This window comes from Emys orbicularis, chromosome 2 (genome assembly GCF_028017835.1).
Source record: "Emys orbicularis isolate rEmyOrb1 chromosome 2, rEmyOrb1.hap1, whole genome shotgun sequence".
Lineage (NCBI taxonomy): Eukaryota > Metazoa > Chordata > Testudines > Emydidae > Emys > Emys orbicularis.
Window position 1 is genome coordinate 145,382,322 of NC_088684.1, and position 10,830 is coordinate 145,393,151.

General features: G+C 67.2%; 1 protein-coding gene across 1 annotated transcript; it reads right to left on the reverse strand.

The window, feature by feature from the left end:
- Nucleotides 1–1,230: 1,230 nt before the first annotated feature.
- ANKRD23 (ankyrin repeat domain 23) lies at nt 1,231–8,861 on the reverse strand. Its single transcript, XM_065398365.1, has 9 exons — nt 8,835–8,861; nt 6,679–6,834; nt 5,918–6,061; nt 5,497–5,604; nt 3,267–3,365; nt 2,944–3,042; nt 2,268–2,366; nt 1,933–2,031; nt 1,231–1,332 (listed from the first exon to the last, which is right to left on the reverse strand). The coding sequence occupies exons 1-9, from the start codon at nt 8,859–8,861 to the stop codon at nt 1,231–1,233; spliced, it is 933 nt and encodes a 310-aa protein (XP_065254437.1).
- Nucleotides 8,862–10,830: the final 1,969 nt, after the last annotated feature.

A 10,830-nucleotide genomic window follows, 5' to 3' on the forward strand; every position in this document is an offset into this window, starting at 1 on the left:
GGTCAGGGCAGGCTCGGTGGGTGCTGACTGGCTCCAGGCTAATTGACTGGAGGGTCCCATGTTCCTTGGGCTCTAGCCTCCATATCCCACACAGGCGTCTCAACCAGCTCAGCTCCTCCCAGGCCAGCAGCGCTCCCAGGGGCTGGGGGAACGCAGGGGACCGTGCCTGTCCTGTGCCAGGCTGTGAGAGGGCACTTCTCCCTCTCCCCCCCCCCCAGCCGTTAGCCATGTCCTACCCTGCTGCTGTTACCCACTGCCTGGAGCCTGAGCCCAGGGGACACGCGTGGCTGGGGGCTGGCACAGCCAGGCTGCTGGGGGCCAAGGGTAAGGCAGGGGCTGCCCTCACAGCAACAGGAGACTGGGTGCAGCTGCCCCCTTGGCCATGGGCAGAGGTGAGGGGCTAGGGGGAGCAGCAGCAGGAGCCCCTCAGGCACCAGGCCCTGCCAGCCAGGGGGTTGGGGGCCAGGCCTGCACACCCTTAGGGGGCAGCCATGGCCAGAAGCTGGCCCAGGGCACAGACTGACCATGAGACGGCCGAGGCCAGGCCAGGCAAGCCGCCTGCCTCCATCAGGGAGGAACCTGCACTAGCCTGGGCCCTGCTCTCCCTTGCTGCCCCATGTTCTACCCCCAGGGCCGGCTCAGCCTCTCCCTGCAGTAAGGCCCCCCCCCCAGCTCACCCTGGGGTGCAGCAGGTGCTTACCCCTAGGGGGGGCAGCAGTGTTCCCTCCAGCACCGCCTGGGGAAGGCCGCAGGGCTCGCCTGCCCAGAAGGGGGAGGGGGCCAGGCCAGGGCCCAGAAGGGGGAGGGGGCCTGCTCAGACCCCTGGGGCAGTTCCTCTCCTTGTGGTGCAGGCCATGGGGAGATGGTGCCTCGGCGAAACAGCAGGACTCCTGGGTTCATCTCCAGCTCTCCCACTAACCGGCTGTGTGACCATGGGCAAGTCTTAGCCCCTCCATGCCTCAGTTTCCCCAAGGAATGGCAAGGGCCTCACCTGGCCAAGGGGCAGTTCCAGGGAAAGGGATACAACCAGGAATAGGGGAGCATCTGGGTCAAACCTCACCCCCCCCCCCACGAGCCCTCCAAAGACGGGTGGCCCTATCCCCTGGCCGGGCATGGGAGCCGTGTAGGGATAAGCACGGCCTGCAGAGGGCACTGGGGTGGCTCAGGGCGGGGCCCAGACCCCCCAGTGGTCAGTGGCGGGGGATGGGATTGAATGCTGGTCCTGCTGCATCAGTGCAGCCGAGGGGGGTGCTGCTGGTCGGCACACGCCTGCAAGGTTTGCCGGATGCCCCTCTGCCAGTCCTTCACCAGGTCCACGGGTCGCAGGGCCTCCTGCAGGGAGCAGACACCGTTAGGCTGCCGCTGGGCATGAGCCCCTTCCCTGGCACTAGGCCAGGACGGCCCCCGTGGAGCCAGCGTGCACTCTACACAAGCAGTCCAGGGAGGGGGCAGAGCCCGCTGGGCAGGGCAGGGCTGTGCAGAGAGCATGGGGCAGGCCTGGGGGCAGCATGTGGGGAGCTCTCTCCAGGGGCTCCTGCAATCAGCCAAGACTCCAGTGGGAGCAGGAACAACCGGGCCGAGGGGCTTGAGCAGGGCTCACAACACTCGTCCCATATCTGGCCACGAGCTCCTGGCTACAGTCCCAGAGCTGGGATAGAACCCAGAAGTCCGGGCTCCCAGCCCCCACTGCTGCGACCGACTAGCCCCCACTCCCCTCCCAGAGCTGGGATAGAACCCAGGAGTCCAGGCTCCCAGCCCCCCCCACTGCAACTGACTAGCCCCACTCCCCTCCCAGAGGTGGGATAGAACCCAGGAGTCCAAGCCCCTGGGGTTGGATGTCTTGTACCACTGGCTGCAAGCCTCCTGGCTGGACAGGGGGAGCAGCCCCTGCCCTCCCGAGCTGCCCCTGGGGGAGCCCCACATGGTGCCCACCTGGTTCCGGACGCTGAGGTTGGCACCATACATCAGCAGGGTCTTCACAGCCTTGAAGCGGCCCAGCCGGATGGCGTCGTGAATGGGCGTGTCCCCCTCCTGCCAGCCAAAGGCACGGGCAGCTCATCAGACAAGGGCCCATGCCTGGCACTGCCCCCTCCCCTGCCCATGCACAGCCCTGCTGCAATGTGGCTGGCTCTGGGGACCCGCGCAGCACCCAGCTGGCCAGCCCAGGGTACAAGCCTGCCCCCTGGACCCTGCAGCATCAGCCAGGGCCCCCGCCCATGGCTCTGGACAGCGCCCCCGTGGAGCGAGGCTGGGGGCTCAGGCGCTACCTTGTCCTGTGCGTCAATCTCGGCCCCACAGGCGATCAGGTGCTCGGCGCAGTCACAGTGCCCCGTCCGGACGGCCACGTGCAGCGCCGTGCTCCTCAGCTGCCGGGGAACAAGGGACCGTTACCATGGCAGCACCCCTGGAAACCGCCCTGCCGGGAGCTGGCCTCCCCCCATGGGGCGCTCACCCCTCCCCCACAGCCCCCAATGCCCAGCTGCCAGCACCACACCCTCCCCGGGGTCCCCACCTGCCCACGGCATGTTTGGGCAGGGAGCTCGGACCAGGCCCCAACCAGCACCAGGAGGGAGGGGCCCAAGCAACAGAGCCCAGGCCTGGGGCGGGGCAGGAGCCCCTCTCCCCACTGATCTGGCTCACCTCTACAGCACACCCCAGTTTAGGACAGGAAGTGACAGGAAATAGAGGTGTGTGGATGGAGTGATGTAGGGAAGGTGGCTGGGCGCAGGGTGAGATCCAAGGCTGGCATCAAAACGGGACCCAGAGAGTAGGGAAGGAGCCTGCCCCATCGGTGGGTGAGGGGCAGAGCCCCAGGGAAACCCACCCCCCAGCAGAGTACCCAGAGGGACCCCTCAGCCACGCAGCCCAGGGAGCAGGAGCTCTCCCGGCCATGGCAGAGGCCCTGGTGCTGCCCCCACTTGGCTGCCAGCCCCAGCTACTCACCTTGTCCCGCGTGGAGATCTTGGCTCCTCTGTCCAGCAGGCGTTGGAGAACGTCCAGGTGCCCCCCGCGGCAGGCCCAGAGCACAGGCGTGGCCTCCAGCTGGGCAGAGCGAAGGCAGAGTCAGGCGCTGAGCTCCCGGGGACCACAGCACGGGGCTGCTTGGGGACACAGACTCTGGGCCCCAGGTCACCAGGTTTGCCAGCCCTTGGGAATGACTCTCAGACCAGGACCCAGGGGGCTCTGACCGCACCGCGCGCCCTGGCCATGGGAACCGGCAGGGGGAGGGGGACAGGTCAGTGGGCACCAGATGCTCGCTTGCTCACCATGTCCCTGGGCTCCAGCCTGGCTCCAGCCGCCAGCAGCTTGTCCACGATCTCTGCATGGCCCCGGAGGCAGGCCCAGTGCAGCGCCGTGCACCTGAACTGCAGCAGAGACCCAGGTTACCCGATAACAGACAACCCTCCCCCCCCCCCCCGCTCTCAGCGCTAGATCCCCGCTGCCCCTCCCCGCTCTGCTAGTCCCCCCCCTCCCCGCACTCCGGGCGCTAGATCCACCTCCCCACGCGTGCACACACTCCAGGTGCTGATCTCACACACACACACACACTCCGGGCGCTGATCCCCTCCCCCCCATGCCAGTGGCCAGTGGGGAGGGCTGGGCTCTGGTGGCACCAAGCTCTCGCTGTCTCAGGCGCGTGGCTGGCCGAGTCTGGCTCACACACCAGGTCTCGCTGGGGGTCTGTGCCCCCATGCACACGCCAGCAGGTTCGAACCGCCGGAGGGCTCGGGCTCTGGAACAGCCCCCCATGAGCATTGCTGGCCAAACGCCATCACTGGTTTGAAGCGAGCACAGGACAAACAGACGAGAGGGGGCATCCGTTCGCCGGGCTGTTTGAGCCCATGGGGGGCTGGGCTGGTTGAAGTCCCATGTTCCTAAAGCTCGTGCTTCAGGGTTTCAGCTGGCCACTGCCATGGTCAGGAAGAGATCCCTCCCCCCCCCCCCAGTGTATTCTGGGAGGTTAAACGGGGGCAGCCCCAGCTGGGGATGGCTGGGCTCTGGTGGCACCGAGCTCTCGCTGTCTCAGGTGCGTGGCTGGCCAGGTCTGGCTCACACCCCAGGTCTCGCTGGGGGCCTGTTTCCCCCAGGTCAGACGCAGAGACTTTGGGGGCTTGTCACCTTCCTCTGCAGCATGTGGGGGTGGGTCCCTTGCCAGGTTGTCTGGGTGCGTCTCTTCATCATCCCTGCCACTGCGGGACACTGGGCACCTCAGTCCTGGGGCGCATGCCAGCCTGGGCTCCTGAGGGCTGGGGTCTTTGGTTGTTGGGTGTGTGGGTGCTGGTGGCCTGGGATATACAGAGGGTCAGACTGGGTGAGCTGGTCCCATCTGCCCTTAAGCTCTATGACCCCCCCAGAGGCCCTAGATCCCCCTGTGACAAAGTGGGGGATTTTCTTATCTTTTCGTGGTTTTCCAATGGTTTGAACGCAGAGGGAGTGGGACTCAGTGCCCCTGGGTGTTACTGGTTTAACGAGGTGAGGGGAGAGGGAGTTGGTTGTTACAGAGGACCGGAGAGGGAACTTGGGACCCCAGCCAATGGCCTGGAGGAGGGACACCCCGGCGACTGGTGACCTGACGACCCTCACCGGAGACCCAGCTCAGGAGTTGCAACCAGTTCTGGCCAGTGGGAGGACAATGGGCTGCGAAGAGAGGACCCCATGACCTAACCAGCCGGGGGGGGGGGGGGGGGGGCGGAGAGCAGAGGAGGCCCAGAGGACCCTGTTTACCTGGAAAGAAGACAATGGACAGAGGCGGGGCCTGGGGCTGGTGATCTCAGATGCCCAGCTGGGAAGCAGGGGGGCTCTGGGCTGGAGAGGGGGAGCAGGCAGAGCCCACCTGGATGCAGGGGAGACTGGGATGTGCTGTGCTGTGCTGAGGGAGGCCAGGCCTGAGGGTCAGAGGGTTTCCTGTGCTGTGTTCAGTCGCTCAATAAACCCTCCTGTTTTACGCTGGCTGAGTGTCACTCCGGTCTAGAGAACAGGGTTGCATCAACCCCTTCGGGGGGGTGGAGGCCCCTGGGGTCCAAAGCGAGTGGACTCCCTGAGGGGGCCCATGGTGAGAGACAGACGTGCTAAGGCTCAGAGAGGTGCGGCTCCAGGAGGTGGAGGGGCCTGACCCCGAGAGAGAGTGGACCCCGAGAAGGGCTGTCTCACTGAAAGGGGCACCCCCCATGGACCGCATGGGGCCAAGAGTGGGCACGATCTGTGAGTCCGTGACACCCCCCCCACACACACACACATACTCCAGGCGCTAGATCCCTGGTCCCCACCCCCACCCCGTGGCAGGCTGTACACACCCTGCCCAAGGCACGTTCTGCTGGGGGCGCCCGGTCAAAGGCTACAGCTGGGTCCCCCTGGCCACGGAGCGTCAGCCTGAGCAGGGGATGTCCCATGGCACCCGGAGCGGCTCAGCGGCAGGCTGGGCTTGTGACGATAACCAACTTTGCCGAATGCACGTCCTGGGTTAAAGCCCCAGACCCCCCCCACACACACACACACCTGGTCGTGAGCATCGGGGTCCCCACCGTCTGCCAGGTACTTGTCAATCATGGGAACCTGGTTCTCCAGCACCGCCTGCAGGAACTGGGCAGCATCCACAGGCTTGGCCTAGGGCGGACAGGGAGGGGTGAGTGCCCGGGCAGTGCCCCCCCAGGGGCGCTGCCCCACTGGCTCAGAGCATTTTGCCAGCATCCTCCCCGTTCTCCCCGAGGGCAGCCCCAGCTTGCGTGTGGGCTGGCACCGCTGGGCCTGCCCACTCGGTGTGCCACAGGAGGGCGGGCTGTGAATCCCCCGGGAGCTGTGGCCCAGCCACCACTGAGGGGGCCAGAGCAGGGGGTCCCTGGCTCCGGACTAGTCCAGCTGGCTGGGACCGAGTGACCTGAGCCCCCTGTGGCCAGGCTCCCGTCCCGGGCTGGGCAGCAGGGGCATTGCTCACCGGCACAGCCGGCTCGGGCTCCTTGGGGCGGACCCTCTTCCGGCTCCTCTTGTGCTTCCGCAGCCTCACGATCGCCTCCAGGTCTTGGAGACTCTCCAGCCGCACCCGGGTGCTGTCGAACGTCTCAAGCTGGCCGGGGGGAGGGCAGAGAGCAGGTCAGGGCAGAGCCAGCAGTGCCTGGAGCCGGCACCAGCCACCCAGGAGAGCGGACAGGTGCTGGGGCCATGCCACACCCAGCTGGGTTTGTCCTGAGCACGGGACAGGAACCGGGGCACTCAGGGTCCCCCCAGAGACATCTAGGCCCATCTGAGCTCCTGGCACAGAGCCAGTTCAAGGGGGTCAGATTCTAGGACGAGGGGGGGGACGGGGGAGAGCTAGAATCCCTGACACCTGGTTCCACCAGCCTAGGGAGACCACTGCTGAATACTACAGTGCTCTCCGCTGAGCAGGAGCCCTGGGCTGGGACTGCAGGGGCTGCGGGTTGGGAGTGAGGGGCTCCAGCAGAGATGGGGGTGGGGGAGGCCAGGGCTGGGGTAATAGGGGCTGTGGGTTGGGAGTGAGGGGCACCAAATGCCATTCTGCCCTTCACAGAGCAGGACAAGCAAGCACAGAGTTAACAGAGCTAGAAAGGCTCTGCCAAGAGGACTGACACCAGGACTGGGGAAAGACCCTATGGATCCTATAGGATCCTGCCCCCTGGAGCTGGAGATGCGCCCACCCCACCCTGCCAGGGGCCAGCCGCTCACCTTCTTCTTCCTCTCTTCCTTCACCTTCTGCTTCTCCTCGCTGACGGGATCCCGGACCCCAGCCACGCCATGCCGCCAGCCCTCGGGCTCCTGCGCTGCTCCCCTCGCCAGCACCTCGAAGGCCCGCACCTTCCCCTCATACCTGTCGCCACTTACCTGGGGAGAAGGAGGGGCAGGAAAGGTAGAGGGTGCAGCCAGGGCATGAAATGTAGGAGATGGAGCATCCCCATGGGACACGGGGCCTTTCCCCTCTGGGGGGCACCAGCTCCGATCCACCCCCAGGGCAGGGACTGGCTGGCTCATGGGGGGCAGGGAATGGGACCTGGGACCTTTACTCCCTAGGGGGCACTGGCTCCCATCTGACCCCAGGGTGGGGACTGGCTGGCTCAGGGGGCAGGGAATGGGAGACAGAGGCTTTCCCCTCCGGGGGCGGTGTCTCCCATTTGGTCCTAGGGTGGGTGGGGAATGGGACATGGGGCCTTTTCCCCTCTGGGGGGCACCGGCTCCAGCCCCAGGGCTTGGACTGGCTGGCTCAGGGGTCAGGGAATGGGACACAGGGCCTCTCCCTTCTAGAGGGCACTGGCTCCCATCTGGCCCCAGGGCTTGGACTGGCTGGCTCAGGGGTCAGGGAATGGGACACAGGGCCTCTCCCTTCTAGAGGGCACTGGCTCCCATCTGGCCCCAGGGCTTGGACTGGCTGACTCAGGCGGGTGGGGAATGGGACGCGGGGCCTTTCCCCTCTGGGGGTCGCTGGCTCCCATCTGGCCCCAGGATGGAGACTGGCTGGCTCAGGGGGCACGGAACATGAATTAAAACTCATGGGGGGTTTGCGAGGCCAGGCTGTCTCTACAGCTGGGAAACAGGCACGGAGCAGGGGAGGGACCTACCCGGGGTCATGGCGGGTCAGTGGCAGAGCTGGGCGCTGGGAAGGAGGCTGGAAGTGCTCTGCCCAGCTCCCCATGAGCCCTGTCACTCCTAGCTCTGCCAAGTGGGAGTGGGAACGGGACATTCCCAGGTTGGGCCCTTGGCAGGCCTGGCCCTGGGCTGTGCACGGCTCTCCCTGGATCACTCTCTCCCTGGCTGGCTCGGCCTCCCCAGCCCAGGTGGCACTGGCTGGGCCCCGCACACCCAGGGGAAGGGGGGTGTCTAGTTCCTGCTCTGCCGTCTCCCGTCACTGCTGCCTGGGCGCCCCGCTGGCTGTGGCTGGCATTCCGGCCGTGCCTTGCTGCCCTGCGGGGCCGTGCACCTGTCCCGGCCCTGGCCAGCGTCAGCCCCTATTTATACCCCCCCTCCAGGGGCTGGTGGGCCCAGCATGAAATAAACATCACGTGTGGCGGATGCTGCCCAAGGGCAAACAAGTGCCAACAAGCCTGCAGGGCCAGGGGCTGCAGAGTGCCAGGGGCAGCAGGGGGCACCCAGCCCACCCTGGGGAAACCAGGGCAAACACCTACAAAGCAACAGCTCAGTCCCACAGCGGCCTGGGCCCAGCTCAGAGGGACCAGCCCAGGGGCCGCCCAGACAGACCCCGCGGCACCGAACACCAGCCCTGGTGCATTAGCCATGCCCCAGCCCCACGCGAGTGGGGAGGCGCAAAGGGGATCCCACCGGACCCGCCGTGTAGGGACACCTGAGGAGAGCACAAGGGCAGGGGGTGACCCGGAGGGGGGGTAGCTCCCTGGCACAGTTCCCTGCGTCCCCCCTCAGCTACATCTCCACAAACCCAGCCCCAACAGCGAGGGGGGGGGGACCCCACCTGCCACCTCACCGCAATGGGGGGCGACAGCCCAGGGGGGGCCCCCAGCCGGGATCGGGCCCCAGCGAAGCGACAGCCCAGCGCCCTGGAGACCAGACCGTGGCGCTCTCCGGGGGGGCTGGGCCGCTGGGAGCAGACATTTGCCCCATAACCAGCCCCCCCATCGGACACGGGGTCAATCCAGAGACCCCCTCCCCCGACCTAAGGAGAGTCCAGCGGGGACCGCCCTGTACCCAGCCTCGGCCCGCTGCGCCCTCCCCGCGGCCAGGGCTTCTGCCCATGCAGCCACCTCTGGGGTGGAGCGCGGCAGCCGCGCTGGACAGGGCCGCCAGCGAGAGCCCGCGGGACCCAAGGGCTCCGCAGCGTCCCCCGCGGACTCCGTCCCGCTGCACCCCCCGCTCACCAGCTGCTGGACGCTGATGAGCTCCATGGTCCGCCCGCTCCGGGGGCCGCGCCCGCGGCCGGCCCGCCCCACCCCGCTGCTTTTATCCCAGCGGCCCGGGGGCGGGTCCGCCCCCACCCCCTGCTCCGGCCCCAGCGACCCGCCCGGCTCCGCCCCGGGCTCCCCGTGAGCGGCCAGCAGCGGGACACGGGCAGCGTCGGCCTGGGCCAATCGGCCCCAGCGCGCAGGGGCGGTGCGGGTCCCACAGGGCTCTGCCATGGGGTGTCCCGACCGGAGCCTCGCGAACAGCCCTGGGCCCTTCTAGCGTCAGAGCCGGCAGCCACCAGCCCTCTCCCCAGCGGGGACACTCAGGCACAGAGCCGGGGCAAAGACCTGCCGAGGCAGGACTAGAACCCAGCTCCCCTGCCGGGCTAGTCTGACAGGTAACCCCCGGCCACGCTGCCCCTCGGCCTCAGCCCCAGGGAGATGAGCCTGGGGACCAGCCGACGTGCCCGGGGACCAGCTGACGTGCCCAGCCCTGGCCCGCCCCCGCCCCCGCCCCCCCGTGCCAGGCGCTGCACAGGCACAGAACAGAGACAGTCCCTGCCCCCCACTGCTCCCCTCTCCGGGTAGGGGAGTCAGGGCGAGTTTGTACAAAAAAGGGACGGTGCAGTTTGTGAGGGATTTATTATGAATTTATGTCCTGCCAGCATGTCCCCCGCCCCCCAGAAACAGGGCACCTCCCAAGGACACTATACACTGCAGGGAGTGGAGGGCTCAGCAGGGGGCTGGCCAGTCAGTGCTGGCCCTAGTGTGTCCCCAGGGGGCGCTGTGCTGTGGGGAGCAGGGCAGGCATGCAGCAAGGGGCACTCTCCCCTGTAGGTCCATGCTGGCAGTAGGGGGCGCTGCGCTGTGGGGAGCAGGGCAGGCGTGCAGCAGGGGGCGCTCTCCCCCGTAGATCAGTGCTGGCCCCGCTGCCTGTGATGCTGCTGGCCATCACTGAGGCCCAGCATCCACGTTCCAGCCCCTGCGCCTCCCCATGCAGCGTCCACTGATCCCAGCTTGGGGGGACTCTGCTGGACCCTCCCTGGGAGACAGGGTGGGGCAGCCCCCCCCCCCAACCTCTGCTTAGCACTGCAGATGGATGGGAGGGGTGGCTCTCTGTGGGCCTATGGTGGGGGGGGGGGGGTCCCTTTAGCATGTAAGGGAGGCATAGAAGAAGCCACCCTGTCCCCAGCCAGATCACTGTGCAATAGATGGGGAGGGGTCTGGACTCCCCTCCAACCCAGCTGTGGGCGAGTGGGGAGGGTACATTTGCAGGATCCCACCCCCACCCTGCTTCCTGCCAGAAACAGGCCCACAGGGCTTGCGGGGGAGGGGGGGGGAGCTGGGCAGTACAGCAAGTGGATAGAGGAGGGGGCAACACAGGGCTGGGGTGGACACTAACCCCTCTTCCCCAGCAGAGGGCAGACACGCCCTGCCGGACCCCAGAGACCAGCCCCTAGCAGCCGGGACCACCAGCCCACGGACAGGGCAGGGGACTAGGCAGGGAAGAGTTAATGGTGCTGACGCCCGACATTCTGTCACCAGATCCCTGGGGGCTCCAGTTCCCCAGCTCAGTGCCAAGGACTGAAATAGCCTTGCGACGGGGGACATCCTATCCCACCCCCCCCTTTTGCCCCCAGCTCAGGGTTACAGAGAGGAGCCCCCAGCAGCCCTCGCCAAGCCAGAAATCCCAGCAGGGGACACCGCGCTGCCCTCTGCTCTGGGCACAGAGCAGGCCACTGGCCTTCACCGCAGCCAGACTCCTCCTCCCAGGGGTTGGGAGCCTGCAGCCCCTGCCGGGTGGGGTCTGTGGTGCCGAGCAAACGGGACCAGCCCACACCGGTCGCACATAGCTAGTGCCTCTGCCTTCCCAGCGGAGCCCAGTAGCTCTGGGCAATGCCCACAACCAACATGGCTGCCTCAGCTTCCCGCCAGACGTGTGGCCCTGGGCAGTGGTGCCTGGCCCATGCAG

Excerpts from the sequence above, each read along its gene's own strand:
- ANKRD23 (XM_065398365.1), bottom strand. The coding sequence starts at position 8,861 with ATGGAGCTCATCAGCGTCCAGCAGCTG. Across the intron at positions 3,366-5,496 it reads ACCCCGATGCTCACGACCAG|TTCAGGTGCACGGCGCTGCA; the intron begins GTGTGTGTGTGT and ends TCTCTGCTGCAG. Across the intron at positions 2,367-2,943 it reads AGATCTCCACGCGGGACAAG|CTGAGGAGCACGGCGCTGCA; the intron begins GTGAGTAGCTGG and ends GTTCCCCGGCAG.